The sequence below is a fragment of the Drosophila virilis genome, chromosome 3, assembly GCF_030788295.1.
Source record: "Drosophila virilis strain 15010-1051.87 chromosome 3, Dvir_AGI_RSII-ME, whole genome shotgun sequence".
In the NCBI taxonomy this organism is placed as follows: Eukaryota; Metazoa; Arthropoda; class Insecta; order Diptera; family Drosophilidae; genus Drosophila; species Drosophila virilis.
Genome location: NC_091545.1, coordinates 4,890,966 through 4,910,318, shown reverse-complemented (window position 1 = coordinate 4,910,318; position 19,353 = coordinate 4,890,966). Strand labels below are relative to the sequence as shown.

Here is a 19,353-nt window from a genome sequence, read left to right as displayed (position 1 = left end):
CATAAAGCTGACGAGAGCACAGTTTAGATACTATATAGAAGGTAAACGATATAAATATAGAAAATTATTTACATGCATAGACATATATAAGATGCAAGATATATATATATATATATATATATATACATATATAGAGAAAGTTATAGGCATGTTAATGCATTTATACAACCTTATACATCTATATCTCTTAACTTATGAAATGCTCCTCCTTATGGCTTTGGCTCTGGCTTGATGCTGCATCTAAAATCTGTACGATTTTGAATATATTTTTGATAGTTTTGTCATCTTGAAACCTTCAATTTGTTCTAAGATCAAAGTTAGTAGGAAAAGCTTTTTATAAAATTATGCAGAGGCTCAATTTGGCAATAAAATATTATGCCAAAAATGATAAATAAATTTGGGTCTGGGCAAGTTTCTAGTGAATGCTCCCTCCATACTTCCATAACTTTATGCAAAAGTCAAGCGATTTTGTTGAAGATTGAGATTTGTTTTATTTCCTCTAGAATATTGTTTTTAAATTTGAACAATCGCAGTAAATTAAATAATGGTTGTTGCTCTGCAGAGTTCATTGCTTACCTTCTCTATATATATTTCTCCCTGCTTACCCTCCCTCTCTCGCCCAGTCTTTCATGTGTAGTTATTTTTATTAGTTGCTCTTCAATTAGCCTCCGAGCAGGTTCCGCTCATCATCCTGGCGCGCTTTGTTTGCGCAAATTGACTGACACTGATGTCTATCCGCCCATCCCCCGGCATCCGATCTGCCCACGCCCTCGCCCAGCACACACTGACAGCAAACTGACACCAGTCGAGCTTCAGCTCCGCTCCCGCCACCCCACACACACGCACACACGCACACACATGTTACCATTGTCGTACGTGGCGCACACGCAACAGACGCTGCCTCCGCCCAGTTCTACATATGCTTTATTAGTTTATTCCGTCCCGAGGGTTGTTGTTGTTGTTGGACTTGCGCTAATATTAATTTATTGTCAATGTTGCCATCTGCCCCTCACCCGCTCACAGCCGCCTCTGACCGACTTCCTCCGCACTGATATGCATCAAAATGAGAAAGGACAATTTAATTTCATTTAGCAGCGCAGGCACAGGACATGGCAGGACTCCTCACGAGCCATTATTAACACTTGCGACCACAAAAAGTCGGTCAAAAACTTGGCAATTCGCTTTTGGCCGAGCTTCTCACATGGCTCTAATTAGGAAATGATGAATTCGGCAGTCGTTGGGGCAGCCAGCACATGTGTGTGGCGCCTGGTTGGTCAGAAGTAGCTCGCAGCATGGGCGGCGGGTGTGGAGGGGGAAGGGCAGGGAGCTCTGCGACTGGAGCGAAGCGGAGGCAATTCTGACTGCATGCAACCCCGAGGCGGGCCGCTTTCATAATTCATTTTGAATACTTTTCGCTTATCGCTGAGGGAAAGATTTATGTCAGACACTTTGGTAACATGATACCTGGACGCAGAGAGGGATTGGGTAGTAGAAGGAGGGGGAGGGTACAGCTCTGGGCGCTCAAAGCTCAACTCCTTGTGCGTTTGCAAATGATTTAATGCTCACTTACAGTCGTTGGCTACCGAGTGGCTCCCGCTCCTGTTCCTGTTCCGTTTCGTTCCCAGAGGCGCCATTAAATCTCATTAAAAAGTTGCCGCTGCCATGCAAATGCGCAAGTAGCTGGCCGATGGACGGGTGGGGGGGAGGTGGAGTAGCATGCAAATTATAAATGTTCGTCGCAACAATGCAAAGAAAAACTTGCACAACTTTTCACGCTTTTCACGCGACTCGAAATTGATGTCCTGCTAGCTTTTCACATGGCTTATGTATGCGAGCGTGCGTGTATGTGTGTGTGTGTGCGTGTGTGTGCAGTTCATTGGTTATGCATGAAATTGAAATGAAGTGGAACGATGATGGCCATCATTGATTTGGGCTTGACAAATGTGCAAAGCTTTCAATCGAAATGAGCTGAATGAAATGAAATGTCGCCATTTGGAATTGAAACATGCGTCAACTGTAATTGAAAATTGAAATTGGCATTGGAATTGACAAAGGGGATTGACTGAGTCAGCGGACAATTTAGCTGCTGTCCGAGTTTATTAATCATTTATAAATGTTTTCTTTATTATTAAAAAATCTGCATAATAAATACACGCACATTGCCTCTCGCTCACGCACACGCACACGCACACGCATGCACGCAGCGGCACAAGGCAAATACAACTATATGCATGCGTGTGCTTGCATGTGTGTGTCCACAAAGAGAACGAGAGCGAGCGAGAGAGAGCACGCACACATTTTGCATTAATATTTCAGTCACATTTCAAAGCAAGAAGAAGAAAAAACAACGACAGACAAACATACAAAGAAAACAGACAGACAAAACAACAGACAGCCCGAAAGTAAATAAGCAAACAAGGAGCAGCATATCGCAAGAGAGGCGAATGGAAGAGAGAGCATAAACGGTATGAGGCTCTATGTGGGAGCCATGTTAACGCTGCGCTTTACATAAGCAAATAGAATACAAAGTTTATATTGCATTCCAGCGAGGGGCAAACGGGCGAGAAAAGGACGGCGCCATTCCTATATACTGTTATATACCTAAGCCATATACCAGGCAAAATACACACACACACACACAAGCATAAGCATGCTTTGCAGTATGTGCGTGTGTATGTGTGGCTATGTACATAGCCCGGTCACGTCCCGCCCATTCACTTGGAAAGTCGATGCTCGATGTGACTGATTACTGCGTCTCTGTTGTTGCTGCTGTTGTTGCTGCTGTTACTGTTACCGGGTGGCTGCCTATGCTACCGCTGCTGCTGTTAATGACAAACAATGTCTGCCATTTTGGCAACGGATCGCAAATATTTCACAGTTAGCGGATGGCAAAATGGAAGGTCAAGTATAGCTAGAAGAACTGCATGGAAGAAGCTGCAGTGATAAGTGTCAACAAGTACAGTTCAAATCGGGTAATAGATAATGATTTAGTGTTACGATAATGGGAGCATGTTAACATTGCTTCAGATATATTCGAAAATAAAATGTTCTACAGTTTTTCTCGATCTTTATGATAAAGTATTTCCATATTGATAGAATGTGGTTTAAATGCAAGATATATAACGAAAATATTGCACATCTAGAATATACAGCCTTTCTGGTTAAAAAAAATACCTTCCTCAATGCATCAAACATTTCAGAGTTTATTTATAGCACATCCTCTGCCATCTTTTATGAAACTTTATTTTGAGTTTTGAGAACTTCTAAAAGTTATAACAACGCCTGCTCAATATACAGACAGGAAACCGTATGGCTATTAGTCAAGACATTTCTTTTGAAGTCCAAAATGTTCATTCTCCATTTTGACAAAAAGTCCCCCCCCGACAACAGAGTTCGACAGAAAATCGGTAAAAATTATAATTGTAACTTTTTAATATGTGAGCTGCGTCTGCTTTGGGTTTCTCATTTGAATATTTTTTTCTACCTTTTTATTTTGTGGGGCATTTCGTTGGTTTTCTTATTCTCAGCACTTGGCGGTAATTTGTCTGCGGATCAAACAATTGTCGAATCAGCCAGAACTTTCGGGCAAAGGTTTATGTTAATGCCGTCTCGCTAAAAAGAGGCCAAAGCAGGTGGGCCTGTGTTAATATGTTGCTTACTTATTCAACAGGCACTCGACACTAATCAACTAAAGTGACTCCCGGCAAGAGCAGGCGACAAGAGGACTCCAATTCACGAGCTGCACGCATCCTTTGCCAAGGAATTATGCACTCGCCTCGCAGCGGAGCGAAGCACATAAAACATTCCGCTGCATAATTGAACAAGTTGGCAGGGCGAGTCAGTGCGGCAGGGGTTGGGTGCGGGTGCGGGTGCGGGTGCGGGTGCGGGTGAGGGGGCAGGCAGGATGCCAGGACGACGCCAAACGAATTTATGGCAGCACCCGCCCATATGTCTTTGGAGACTTATTTGTTGTGCCGACTGGGTGTATGCGCTACACTCAGAGAAAAGCAAGCTTCAATTATTTGAATGTCCCAATTTTCCCATTTAAAAAATTTTGTTTTTTAAGAAAAAGGTGCCTGTATAAACGCATGAAGCGAATATTCGGAATATACACCAAATCGAATATGAATCAATCCAAATATAAATAAAATTAAAGTGAATTTTTGAAATATCCGTTAATTGAATATGAGTCAAACTGAGCATTTATATTAAAAGATGAGAGCATTATATTATAATTAAATTATTTATAGGAATATATATCTTATAGATAGGAAAGGGTTTAGTCAAAATATACTTTTCGATTGCCCATTAAAAGTGAATCTCCCTAGGGAGTACTTATTTGTGAGTCTTTTAGTCACAGACTAAGAAGATAATGCTGCCTCTTTGATACGAATCTCTTGGCACTGGTTTTTTCTCTCAGTGTATGGGTGTGGCTTTGCGGTTGTGCCGCACAATTGTCATCCGGCTGGCAGCTCCATGACAATCGCTGCCGATTGCGTTGCATTAAATATTTTTATGGGCCCTGCTGGTTGAGCTTCATTGTTTTATTATCCTGCTGCTCATCAGAGCTGGCTTTTAACATGAATATTTCAAAAATCTGCGTCGCACTATGCCAGTATCGGGCTAAAATGATGCCACATGCTTTTTGCATAGAAAAAGTTAATCTTTTTAAGTAAATTCCTTGCTGAAATTAAAGTGCGAGCTGCCAGAGGAGCTAAAGCTAAAGCTAGAGCTGGAGCTGGAGTTGGAGCTGTGGCTGTGGCACTTGGCTTTGGTTAGCTGTAATATTCACACACACGTACACACACACATACGCACTTGCCGCGTTGCATGCAACGCTCGTAGAGTACGTCGACGGCGGCAGCTCCTTTGCCAGCGGAGACAGAGACTAACGTTTCGCGCACGTGACGCGCATTTCCAATTAGATTTATGATTTTAATACTTCGTATTTTTTCATAAAGTCAGCTCCCCTCCTCGCCCCTCTCACTCCCTGTCTCTCACTGGCACTCACTGAAAGCAGCAAAAGACTTTGGCCCGTTCGGGGCGTTAGTATGAAATTTCCTAGTTAAGCCAAGCGAGCCAAAGTATTCAGTTAATGCGAATGGGTTAAGACTAAGTTGAGCCTGGCTGGCAATGTTTCAGAATCTTCTTGGCCAGCAGAGCATTCAAACATGGACATATGCGCACATATTAGTTACAGCTACTAATTCGATCTAATTATTCGAGACTTTTAAAGCGTACAATTAAGTGTAATACAGTTTTCTAGGGAATTTTTCAAATATTTGTCTGATATATTTAAGTGTAACATATAGAATTCGATTGGAGTCAGTTATAAATATTGGAATATTAAAAAAAAAGATACTTAAGTCCGCATTAAGAATGCCCTTGTCGAGAGTGCACGACTAGTGAATACCCTGAACCTTTTTCCCCGAAAGGTGGCAATAGATAGATAGATCTGTAAGTAATACATATTCTAGAAGCTACATTTGAAATTTGGTAATTTTATCTCAAATAACATAAGAGATTTGCTCAAAAAACATAATTCCGCTATCGATATTTATCGATTGCTTGACAACGGTGTAAGTTATCGATAATCGGAAACGAACTCGCATTTAACATCTTTAGGGCTGCATTAATATCTCCGAGTAGCACTATACGTTATTCTGCCAGGTTATCTTTACCTGCGCGCGACTTTAGTTGACATTTCTCAAACAATTCCCAGAGTCAATTAATCATTGGCCTCACATCGAAGTGCTCATAAAATTTGTTAATTTTCCACAGCAAAGACCTGAAAATAAAAAGACATCAAACTGAAAATCAGGCCAAATCTAAACGAGAGCAGCTTTAAGTTGCGGTCAGCTAGGGTTTATCTTTATCTTTATTTTTCTGGTAGGTTGCTCGATGGGTTTTTACGGCGCACAGAAGCACGGCACGATGCAGGGGCGCGGACAGGGTCTTAGGGAGGGGGGTTAAAGTATAAGGTACCTTATCTGAAATGGGAAATCATTACCGCGTTTTTATTGTTTTACAGTTTGCAGACAAATCACAGATTTCGTAGTTCTGCTTGTTGTTGGCTTTATTTTTTTTTTCTTGTTTTATTTTTTTAATGCCGCAACTTTTGCTGTAAAAATATTTTAACAACATTTCACGTAATTTCAACAACAAAATAATTACATTTTTAAGTGGACTTACAATGTATTTCTCACATTTGGAACGTTAAATGTCGAAATCGGGGGAAAACGGCACACGAAATACGAAATGCGAAGCGAATGAGATTTTCGGATATCCCATTAAAACAGCTCCTAAATGATATACGAAAAACGTAGCGAATGGGAATTTTTGGGTTTCTATTAAACTTCTAATTAAAGTACGACTCTTCTTATCTATATGTTTGGCCAAAAATGAACTATGAACTTCCACTTAACCTAATTAAGAAATACGATGTCTATTCGACTTTCAATTTTTGCTATTAATGTCCACCTAACTCATATACTAATTGAATTTTATTTACACTCTTCTCTATATAAAACAGTTAAGCTTGAGTGATTGATTGACGGGATTTCGGGAAATTCCACTCGTATGTGTGAAAAATTCACGAAAACTTTTTATATACAACTTTTTGGTTTACCATACGATCAGATTTATTTATTTTTTTAAATTTATTTTCCACGTTCCGCGGGCAATGCTAGGTAAATACCCGCTTTTATCCTATATAGACATAGGTAAAAATTTCCCAACCCCATAACTTGGCCAAAACTCATCAGATTTTCACGGGGCTTGGCTTTTTATGCATAGTTTTCCCTCTTAAATAATCTGGCATTTAAACCTGACTACGTAAATATTTGTCGAAATTCATGTCAAAATCTTAACCCTTAGATTCGTATAAAGACATAGGTCAAATTTCCCAACCCCATAACTCGGTCAAATCTCATTCGATTTTCACGAGGTTTGGCTTTTTATGCATAGTTTTCCCTCTTAAATAATCTGGCATTTAAATCTGAATTCGTAAATTTTAGTCGAAATTCATTGTCAAAATCTTACGCCTTAGATTCGTACATATATAGACATAGGACATAATTTCCCAATCCCATAACTCGATCAAATCTCATCAGATTTTCACGAGGTTTGGCTTTTTATGCATAGTTTTCCCTCTAAAATAATCTGGCATTTAAATCTGACTACGTAAATTTTGGTCGAAATTCATGTCAAAATCTTACCCCTTAGATTCGAATACAGACATAGGTCAAATTTCCCAATCCCATAACTCGGTCAAATCTCATCAGATTTTCACGAAGTTTTGTTTTTTATGCATAGTTTTCCCTCTTAAATAATCTGGCATTTAAATCTGACTACGTAAATTTTGGTCGAAATTCATGTCAAAATCTTACCCCTTAGATTCGTATATGTACATGGGTCGAAATTTCCCAATCCCATAACTCGGTCAAATCTCATCCGATTTTCACGAGGTTTGGCTTTTTATGCATAGTTTTCCCTCTAAAATAATCTGGCATTTAAATCTGACTACGTAAATTTTGGTCGAAATTCATGTCAAAATCTTACCCCTTAGATTCGAATACAGACATAGGTCAAATTTCCCAATCCCATAACTCGGTCAAATCTCATCAGATTTTCACGAGGTTTGGCTTTTTATGCATAGTTTTCCCTCTTAAATAATCTGGCATTTAAATCTGACTACGTAAATTTTGGTCGAAATTCATGTCAAAATCTTACCCCTTAGATTCGAATACAGACATAGGTCAAATTTCCCAATCGCATAACTCGGTCAAATCTCATCAGATTTTCAAGAAGTTTGGTTTTTTATGCATAGTTTTCCCCCTTAAATAATCTGGCATTTTAATCTGACTACGTAAATTTTGGTCGAAATTCATGTCAAAATCTTACCCCTTAGATTCGTATATGTACATGGGTCGAAATTTCCCAATCCCATAACTCGGTCAAATCTCATCCGATTTTCACGAGGTTTGGCTTTTTATGCATAGTTTTCCCTCTTAAATAATCTGGCATTTATATCTGACTACGTAAATTTTGGTCGAAATTCATGTCAAAATCTTACCCCTTAGATTCGTATATAGACATAGGTCAAATTTCCCAATCCCATAACTCGGTCAAATCTCATCAGATTTTCACGAGGTTTGGCTTTTTATGCATAGTTTTCCCTCTTAAATAATCTGACATTTAAATCTGACTACGTAAATTTTGGTCGAAATTCATGTCAAAATCTTACCCCTTAGATTCGAATACAGACATAGGTCAAATTTCCCAATCCCATGACTCGGTCAAATCTCATCAGATTTTCACGAAGTTTGGTTTTTTATGCATAGTTTTCCCTCTTAAATAATCTGGCATTTAAATCTGACTACGTAAATTTTGGTCGAAATTCATGTCAAAATCTTACCCCTTAGATTCGTATATGTACATGGGTCGAAATTTCCCAATCCCATAACTCGGTCAAATCTCATCAGATTTTCACGAGGTTTGGCTTTTTATGCATAGTTTTCCCTCTTAAATAATTTGGCATTTAAATCTGAATTCGTAAATTTTAGTCGAAATTCATGTCAAAATCTTACCCCTTAGATTCGTATATGTACATGGGTCGAAATTTCCCAATCCCATAACTCGGTCAAATCTCATCAGATTTTCACGAGGTTTGGCTTTTTATGCATAGTTTTCCCTCTTAAATAATCTGGCATTTAAATCTGAATTCGTAAATTTTAGTCGAAATTCATGTCAAAATCTTACCCCTTAGATTCGTATATGTACATGGGTCGAAATTTCCCAATCCCATAACTCGGTCAAATCTCATCAGATTTTCACGAGGTTTGGCTTTTTATGCATAGTTTTCCCTCTTAAATAATCTGGCATTTAAATCTGACTACGTAAATTTTGGTCGAAATTCATGTCAAAATCTTACCCCTTAGATTCGAATACAGACATAGGTCAAATTTCCCAATCCCATAACTCGGTCAAATCTCATCAGATTTTCACGAAGTTTGGTTTTTTATGCATAGTTTTCCCCCTTAAATAATCTGGCATTTTAATCTGACTACGTAAATTTTGGTCGAAATTCATGTCAAAATCTTACCCCTTAGATTCGTATTTGTACATGGGTCGAAATTTCCCAATCCCATAACTCGGCCAAATCTCATCCGATTTTCACGAGGTTTGGTTTTTTATGCATAGTTTTCCCCCTTAAATAATCTGACATTTAAATCTGACTACGTAAATTTTTGTCGAAATTCATGTCAAAATCTTACCCCTTAGATTCGAATACAGACATAGGTCAAATTTCCCAATCCCATAACTCGGTCAAATCTCATCAGATTTTCACGAAGTTTGGTTTTTTATGCATAGTTTTCCCCCTTAAATAATCTGGCATTTTAATCTGACTACGTAAATTTTGGTCGAAATTCATGTCAAAATCTTACCCCTTAGATTCGTATATGTACATGGGTCGAAATTTTCCAATCCCATAACTCGGTCAAATCTCATCAGATTTTCACGAGGTTTGGCTTTTTATGCATAGTTTTCCCCCTTAAATAATCTGGCATTTTAATCTGACTACGTAAATTTTGGTCGAAATTCATGTCAAAATCTTACCCCTTAGATTCGTATATGTACATGGGTCGAAATTTCCAATCCCATAACTCGGTCAAATCTCATCCGATTTTCACGAGGTTTGGCTTTTTATGCATAGTTTTCCCTCTAAAATAATCTGGCATTTAAATCTGACTACGTAAATTTTGGTCGAAATTCATGTCAAAATCTTACCCCTTAGATTCGAATACAGACATAGGTCAAATTTCCCAATCGCATAACTCGGTCAAATCTCATCAGATTTTCACGAGGTTTGGCTTTTTATGCATAGTTTTTCCTCTTAAATAATCTGGCATTTAAATCTGACTACGTAAATTTTGGTCGAAATTCATGTCAAAATCTTACCCCTTAGATTCGAATACAGACATAGGTCAAATTTCCCAATCCCATAACTCGGTTAAATCTCATCAGATTTTCACGAAGTTTGGTTTTTTATGCATAGTTTTCCCCCTTAAATAATCTGGCATTTTAATCTGACTACGTAAATTTTGGTCGAAATTCATGTCAAAATCTTACCCCTTAGATTCGTATATGTACATGGGTCGAAATTTCCCAATCCCATAACTCGGTCAAATCTCATCCGATTTTCACGAGGTTTGGCTTTTTATGCATAGTTTTCCCTCTTAAATAATCTGGCATTTATATCTGACTACGTAAATTTTGGTCGAAATTCATGTCAAAATCTTACCCCTTAGATTCGTATATAGACATAGGTCAAATTTCCCAATCCCATAACTCGGTCAAATCTCATCAGATTTTCACGAGGTTTGGCTTTTTATGCATAGTTTTCCCTCTTAAATAATCTGACATTTAAATCTGACTACGTAAATTTTGGTCGAAATTCATGTCAAAATCTTACCCCTTAGATTCGAATACAGACATAGGTCAAATTTCCCAATCCCATAACTCGGTCAAATCTCATCAGATTTTCACGAGGTTTGGCTTTTTATGCATAGTTTTCCCTCTTAAATAATCTGGCATTTAAATCTGACTACGTAAATTTTGGTCGAAATTCATGTCAAAATCTTACCCCTTAGATTCGTATATGTACATGGGTCGAAATTTTCCAATCCCATAACTCGGCCAAATCTCATCCGATTTTCACGAGGTTTGGCTTTTTATGCATAGTTTTCCCTCTTAAATAATCTGGCATTTATATCTGACTACGTAAATTTTGGTCGAAATTCATGTCAAAATCTTACCCCTTAGATTCGAATACAGACATAGGTCAAATTTCCCAATCCCATAACTCGGTCAAATCTCATCAGATTTTCACGAAGTTTGGTTTTTTATGCATAGTTTTCCCCCTTAAATAATCTGGCATTTTAATCTCACTACGTAAATTTTGGTCGAAATTCATGTCAAAATCTTACCCCTTAGATTCGTATATGTACATGGGTCGAAATTTTCCAATCCCATAACTCGGCCAAATCTCATCCGATTTTCACGAGGTTTGGCTTTTTATGCATAGTTTTCCCTCTTAAATAATCTGGCATTTATATCTGACTACGTAAATTTTGGTCGAAATTCATGTCAAAATCTTACCCCTTAGATTCGAATACAGACATAGGTCAAATTTCCCAATCCCATAACTCGGTCAAATCTCATCAGATTTTCACGAGGTTTGGCTTTTTATGCATAGTTTTCCCTCTTAAATAATCTGGCATTTAAATCTGACTACGTAAATTTTGGTCGAAATTCATGTCAAAATCTTACCCCTTAGATTCGTATATGTACATGGGTCGAAATTTTCCAATCCCATAACTCGGCCAAATCTCATCCGATTTTCACGAGGTTTGGCTTTTTATGCATAGTTTTACCTCTTAAATAATCTGGCATTTATATCTGACTACGTAAATTTTGGTCGAAATTCATGTCAAAATCTTACCCCTTAGATTCGTATATAGACATAGGTCAAATTTCCCAATCCCATAACTCGGTCAAATCTCATCAGATTTTCACGAGGTTTGGCTTTTTATGCATAGTTTTCCCTCTTAAATATTCTGACATTTAAATCTGACTACGTAAATTTTGGTCGAAATTCATGTCAAAATCTTACCCCTTAGATTCGAATACAGACATAGGTCAAATTTCCCAATCCCATAACTCGGTCAAATCTCATCAGATTTTCACGAAGTTTGGTTTTTTATGCATAGTTTTCCCCCTTAAATAATCTGGCATTTTAATCTCACTACGTAAATTTTGGTCGAAATTCATGTCAAAATCTTACCCCTTAGATTCGTATATGTACATGGGTCGAAATTTCCCAATCCCATAACTCGGTCAAATCCCATCAGATTTTCACGAGGTTTGGCTTTTTATGCATAGTTTTCCCTCTTAAATAATCTGGCATTTAAATCTGAATTCGTAAATTTTAGTCGAAATTCATGTCAAAGTCTTACCCCTTAGATTCGTATATAGACATAGGTCAAATTTCCCAATCCCATAACTCAGTCAAATCTCAACCGATTTTCACGAAGTTCGGCTTTTTGTACATAGTTTCCCCTCTTAAATAATCAGGCATTTAAATCTGAATACGTAAATTTGTAGTCGAAATTCATGTTAAAATCTGACAACAGCATTCTGGGTCAAAATTCATGGAAAAATGGTACCCACATATATCCAATAAAGGTCCATAAATGGTCCAAATTTCTCAATCCCATAACTCGGTCGGAACTAAGCCAATTTTCATAAAGCTTGACTTTGTGGATCGTTCATAACTCATCTCATCTCCAGACCTCGCACTGCTCCACTTAGCGGTAAATGTTAATAATCACATAACATTAAATTAACATGCCTTCGGGAAGAGCAGGATGAGGGGTGGGGGGTGGTCGGCGTGGGCTTCGTTGCTGTTAACAGACAAATTGCAGTTTTATTTAAATGCCTCAATGGCCAAAAATTGCAAATCTGAATAATGCGCCGTGAAATTGTCAACTTTACTGGGTCTATATACAAGAGGCGTACGACTTGCGGGGCGGGGGTTAGCTTTATTTCGCCCGATTCGCGACTTGATAAATTTGCAACAATTTCGCACACGCGCTTCTTCTTTTTTTTCATTTTTGTACTTTTTGTCAACAGTTGCCCGCCGGAAATTGGTGACAGTTGTTGTTTATTGACACGCCCGCAGCCACCGTGAAAACATTTTAAAATTTGTAAAACATAAAACCAAATCACAGCAAAACAACAGTCGGATGGGCGGGGGGGTTGGTTTTGCCTGGGGAGAGGGGGCTGAGCGTCGGGCAGGGGCCAACAGAAATTCGCATAATATTTCACACCATTTATTTTTGCAGCTCGAGGCTTGTTTCGTAATGTAATCGGCTTGTTCCGATGCGGCAGCGGCTGTTCCCCGGGAGGGGCAGGAGTTGCGATGGGTAAAGATATATAGGATAGATAGCTCGGGACATATGTCCGTTATGGCAGGCAGCCCTTAAAGTGAGTTGAAGGAGTTTTGAAAATTTATAGGAAAATACATTACATATTATTGGAAACAACTAATCAAAAATGCACTTGTGGTTTTTTATGGTGAATACATATAAATACATGTATATAAATAACAACAAATATAAATACATATTCATGTTTGTATGTGTTTAGTTATGTCTGCATGTATGTACGTATGGATGTATGTATGTGTGGATATGTTAGCTCTCTTGCAATAAATCTTCTATTTAATTCCCTCATATGAATATCATATTACTCGAAGTTCTATATACAAAATATTTATTTCAAGTCTTAAAGTTTAATGTGATCCCTAAAATATACGAAAAAGTCGACCTCTTTTCTAGTTCTTTTGTCAAACCCATTAAAAGTTCATTATGCAAATGACATCAACTCGCATTTCTGGCTAATGGAAACCGAATTGCCAAGCTCACTTACCAAAATGCCTTCTAACTACCTTCAACGATGGCATTATACTTGAGTGTGAAAACTTTCATCTAAGATGCTTGCATGTGGGTTTCTTTATTTCGAGAGCAGCATTAAACTTAGCAAGTCACATGTACGCGAGCGTTTCGCCTTTCAATTAGAAATTTGCGCACACTCAGCACTAAAGGGACATTTTTTGTCCAGCTCATCAAGCTCATCAGTGTGGACGTCATAAAGCGTCAACTTGCCGAAGAGGCCGTCCAAATGTGGCCTCAAAGTGCGTGACGAGTCGTGTCGAGCTGCTATGAAACAGTTCCCCAGGGTCCTCAGCTGTGAGCAAAAGCAAACCAAACACTAAAACACATCTAATGGCCAGGGAACGGGGTTGCTGAAAGGTCAACACAAGTTCAGAGTGGAGCCGAGCAAGTTGAGTGCTGCCTTGCAAGAAATAACAATCATAACTATCATCTGAGAGGTGCCTGTCTCCCTCTCTCTCTGCCTCTCTTTCTCTCGTTTCTATGTGAATTTATCTGTTAAGGTGTGCACATTTGTTTGTTGTGTCATTCAATATTAATAACAGGCATAACTAACATATGGGTATATCTCTCTGCCGCTCTCACCAACCTAATCTAAACTATATCAACTACATTTTCAGTTTGGGCTCTGATATTATATTGATATATAGGATATATCTCTACAAAATTATATTTCGTATGGGTGTACCTTAAAAACTCTGTATCTCTTCCCTACTCTCTCATTTTGTTTACTCTCCGCTTTCATTTATTCTCTTACTTTTATTTAGATTTACTATTATAAACTCTATGTACATCAATATTAATATTTAATGATATGTTTTTAAGAACTTCCTACATATTTCGCCTAAATTCGAGATTCTTTTCTAATAACATATTATAAACTATTCCTGGGCTATTTTGACTAGTAGAGGTTAGCTTTCTCCTTCCACTCTAAATTGCTCATAATTTATGATTGTACTATCAGAAATTCTCATTCCATTTCAATTCCTGTTTCAGACTATCTCTCCTTAATCGTATTTATCATTTAATGGTATCTTTAGAAATTTATCCGCTTTCTCTCACTCTCTCTCTCTCTCTCTCTCTCTCACGAATCAGATACATAAATCGCTTCACAACACTGAATAATTGTATCGTAAATTTGTGCTAGCTTGTAAATAATTAATTTAAATAGCCAACCGGTCTGTGGTCTGACAACAATTCCAACTTCTTGGCTGGTTTATTTATCGGAATCCAACTCTGATTTGTGGCTACTGTAAAGAGATATTCCGTTTGCCGCTTGCCGTTTTTTGCGGTTAACTCTCGGGACAGTGGCAAACAAAAGTCAGTGGACCGTGTCTGAGGTCATTTAGATGGCAGATTAGTTTTATTGCTCCAACTTCTTGCAAATTGTTCACATAATATGCAAATCGTGATGTTGGCCCTTAGCAGCGGGCTTAGCTGATAGTAGGGACAGCCCGTAAACAGCTCTTGAATTATTTTAAACTATGATTTATGATTGAGGCGAGAGCGCATACTAAAATATTAATACAGTACATGATTTCTTTTTTTTTTGCTCTTTATATAAATTTGCATATGTCGGCTTTGATGTTGTTTGTTTTTGATGTAAGACGCTTGACGAATGCGTAAAAAGCTGCTGCTGTCTCAGCTCGGCTCAGCTGTCTCTCAACTTGTCTCTGGAGACAGCGTCGTCTGGGGCTTCTCTCATTTTATTGCTGCAGATTAGTCAGATTATGTTGACGGCCAGCTTTAACTCTGGCCAATTTGATTTCTATTGCTGCTCGCATTGATTGACCCCTGACCCCTGAACACCTCCCCTCTGCCACTGTAAACAAAAACTCATATGTGCCAGCAGTTGGCCAAATAGGCTAGCGGCATCGAAGCGTGCGCGGACAAGTGAAGGTAATTTGCTTCCTGACCAGCTTCAGGCCGCAGGCGAGAATAACTCTCCTCATGAAACGAAGTCTAATGAAGTGGAAGGCGGCAGGGGTGGGGCGGGCCAGGGCTGGCGGGGCGTACCTCCATCAAAAGCGAACTAGCAATAACATTATTCGAAAGCAAGGCAAAACAGCTTGACTGGCTGTTGATTAAATAATTATACCCTGCAGTCAAAGGGGTCCTGAGGTAAGGTGCGGGTGTATTAAAAAAAATATACCCTGTAGTTGGACAGCTTATGCGGTATATTAAGTTGAGTGCACAGTATGTTGCTTAAAGTGAAACATCGGGATATAAATTTGTTCAGGAAATAATTACAGTTCTATTCCTATTCCTACTGATACCTTGAACCCATTGAAAATTGGTAGAAAGGGTACTTTTAATTGTCCTACTAGATGTGCTAATTCAATATGGCTGTTCTTCGTATCGAATGTTATCCAACTAAGCTGCCAAACAACTCCATAAATAAAGTGGATTTGAGTGGACTAAAATATATAGAAATTTTCTAGACGGTCAACATTGATCCAAATTGGAAACAATGTATCTTTAGCTATATCATAAATTTGAAATTAGATATCAAAATATTCGACGAGAAAATTACAGGGTATTCCACAGTCACACAATCAGCACTAAAAACTTAATTGTTTCAGTTGATGAAAGAAAACAATTAAAATTATGTAAACTAAGTGGGAAAATCTGTAACTGGAGTTTGGTAAGCCGTAAATGGTGACTGGTAGCCGTGACTGGTAACCGTGACTGCTACTCAAACTGTGACTGCGACTGCGACTGCGACTGGGATTGGCAATATATGACAAATTGAGTTATTCGCATCTACATACAAGGTACTCGTACTCGTTGCGAATATATTTCATTAGTATTCGTGACGCTGATTGCATTTTAATTAACACGGCGCCAGTCCATGGACCGACCCCCCCCCCCCCCCTCCGGTTCTCAAAAATAAAACCCCCGCCGCCCAACAAGAGCGTATTGCGAACCCGTTTGATTGAATTAAAACCGAGGCACACGAAAAATTGAAAGAATCTTTTAATAACTCAATTTGTGAGTTTCGTTTGTAAAGCTGGTTATTAAATTGTTAGTTAACTAACCAAACAATTTGTACGTTAAGTGGATTTTAAATTATGCGCCAGACGAACAAGTTCCAAGAGAGCGAGTGAGTGGGAGAGAGAGGGATAAAGAGTGAGTGAGAGAGATATATAGGTGCGCCTAAAACTATGCTTAGCTGAATAAATTAACATATTCATAGACTGTGAGTTCGAACTTTTTGCTAGATATTCCCAACAAAGCAAGAGCAAGGCTAAGGGATGATGATATTGTTTCGTCAACTGGGGTTGGGAGTTACTCTTCCTGCTACTGCTCCTGTGTACTGTTTACTGTTTACTGTTATTGGACATTCACAGTTGCTGATGACCACCGGAGCGCACAATGCATCGACTATTGCAAATGTTCGAACTGGGAATTTCATCGATCATAAAAATAAAATGGAAATTGCTACTTCAATTTATTTGCGGCATTGCCAAAACACATAAAACAGTCATGAATTATTAACAGGTATGTGCCAAGGAGTGTCCGTGTGTCTCGTTGGTCAATGAACCAAACAGCTCGAGCTGGACTTCAGTTGAAAGAACTGAAAATGTAGAAAAGAGAAGGTTACATTCGGAATGTTATCGACTTGAGATTGAGATAAGGGATACGCTTGGGTTTATCATATGCTGTATGGCAGATATGAATGTTAACATAAATTTGTTTAAAACTTGAAATTTTGATGTGACTCTTTTATTTTATTTTTGCTAGTCCCCAGACTTCAATTTGTTTACGGCTCTTGTATTTTATTTAGCTACCAAACACGTTTCCTCAGCATTAAAAATAAAAACTTGTGCGCATTTCAAACTGTCGCCTCTCTATCCGATTCTCATAAAAGCTAAGTAAGACTTAAAGGTATTTTGCTAGAATTAAAAGTGCCATTTTTTCACTAGCTGTGCTTGGAATATAATGAGCTATATTTCTGTTGATTGTCTACCTTCGTCTCCATCTCTATCTATCTGTTCCTCTCTCTCTTTCTCTCCCTCATTTTTGTCTTTCTTTTCTGCTCCTATTCAAAACAACTCCCTCTTTTTTTTTTGCTATCCTTCTTTTTAGTTTAATTCTAAAATTCTCTTCTTTTTGATATTTTCAGTTATGTGAATATATATCAGTCTGTCTTCTACTAATAGATGGCAACAAAATAATCATGCGTGTATATGTTATTCTTCAGGTAAGTACACATTTATACGTAATAGTATATATATTAAGCAAGTCAAAGCAAATATTACAATAAGCTATATTTAATATCTTAAGATATATTGTTGATTCATCTTGTGCACAAACACTTTTGAAGCCGTAACTCAACTTCATATTTCCGAAAACCTCCCACCTTAATATTATCTATAGAAACAAAACAAAATTAAACAGTTAATCTTGCTCGGCGGAACCCATTTTGATTGCAGTTCGATAAAGGACAAACGCCCCTATGGACAATGCTCTCGGGCCCGTTTCAGGTGTTCCTTTTGACACTTTATGAAATTTATGACATTATTGGCCTTCTTTTTTTTTGCTTTCTCTAGAAAGTGAAACTGAAGCGCACTAACTGTAAAAACCCTGCAATGCGTCAAGGCCAAAAAGGACACTTGCAGGATACGCAGGCAGTCGACGATTGTGTCTGGCGATAAGGTGCCGACCTGTCCAAATATGAGCATTATGCCGAGTGATATATTTCTCTATTACAAACAGCGACCGCAACCGTGCGGCAGCTGGATACGGGATATGTAGTCGGAGTCGGAGTTGAAGTTGGGGTCGGAGATTGAAGATTGGAGATCGGAGTTGGTGATGGATACTCACAGAGTGAGCCCGAACCCTGCCAAGTGCCTGCCGCGATCTAAAGCCCTGAGTCTCTGGGTCTCAAAAGTTGCCGCTCGTCGCGAGATCTGTTATCTACAAAAGCGCGCCCGCTTTACGAGCATATGACAACCCTAAATCAAAAGCGCCGTCGGCAACTTTCATGCAAAACCTTCGGCTGCTGCTGCTGTTGCGGCTTTTGCTGCTGCTGCCGCAGGCGGAAACTGCAGAGCAGCCGCATAAATTATCTGGTGGCATGAATCTAAATTAAATAAAAACAAAAACATTTGACATTTGCCAACGCAAATCCTTTAAACACAACAAAACACAACAAAAAAAAAAAACAAACGCTGTGAGTCGATTTTCAATTTGCAGCAGCGGGAAAGTTGAGGGCAGCAGCCGCCGCCTTAAGATTTCCCCTGTGCAGCATCTTACAAGGATTCACCATTAAAAATGTTAATTAGTTGCGCAAACAGTGCCAGCATTACGATTGCGCGTCGCTTACGACCTGTTAACAGTGGCATGAAAGCCGAAAAATTGCGAATAAAATCATATTTCACATGTAAGGCTGGCCACACTGCACTCAAATCATATCAAATCGATTTCAGTCATAAGTGAAAGTGGCTGAAAAGCTTAACAGGAACACTTTTACCTGCCTCTTAAAGCAGAGCATGACAGACTAATGGTAGATTTATGGCTGTCATGATTGCAATTAATATTGTTGCAATCCAATATTGTTACCAATAACACATAGAAGTAGCTGGTAAATTTAACTGGAAAGCTAAAGTCAATATTAGTATATGTAGCACAAATTAGATATTAGTAGCACAACTTGGAAGCTTATTTGTACATTTAAAGTTGTGATTCAATCAATTCAAAATCGTTTCTGATTTAGTTTCACATTAAAGTGACTTGTAAATTTAACATGCACATGACATGTGGAAAACTGGCAGGTTATAAGGAAATTAAAAACTGTCAAGACTGCAATGGAATCAATGGAAAAACGTTATAAGAA

The 19,353-nt window shown here is 38.4% G+C and overlaps 1 protein-coding gene and 1 long non-coding RNA gene across 2 annotated transcripts in view; both read left to right on the top strand.

Annotated features, from left to right (window-relative positions):
- Positions 1 to 19,353, top strand: part of trh (PAS domain-containing protein trachealess) — a 69,182-nt gene that overhangs the window by 10,773 nt on the left and 39,056 nt on the right. The window contains exon 2 of the mRNA XM_032434749.2: positions 17,641 to 17,718. Within this exon, the coding sequence (XP_032290640.1) occupies positions 17,705 to 17,718 (14 nt within the window). The 5' untranslated portion in view covers positions 17,641 to 17,704. The remainder of the gene's footprint in view (positions 1 to 17,640; positions 17,719 to 19,353) is intronic.
- Positions 3,361 to 3,858, top strand: LOC116650657 (uncharacterized). The gene is made up of 3 exons (XR_004303677.1): positions 3,361 to 3,407; positions 3,528 to 3,591; positions 3,671 to 3,858. It is a non-coding gene; the product is annotated as an uncharacterized lncRNA (long non-coding RNA).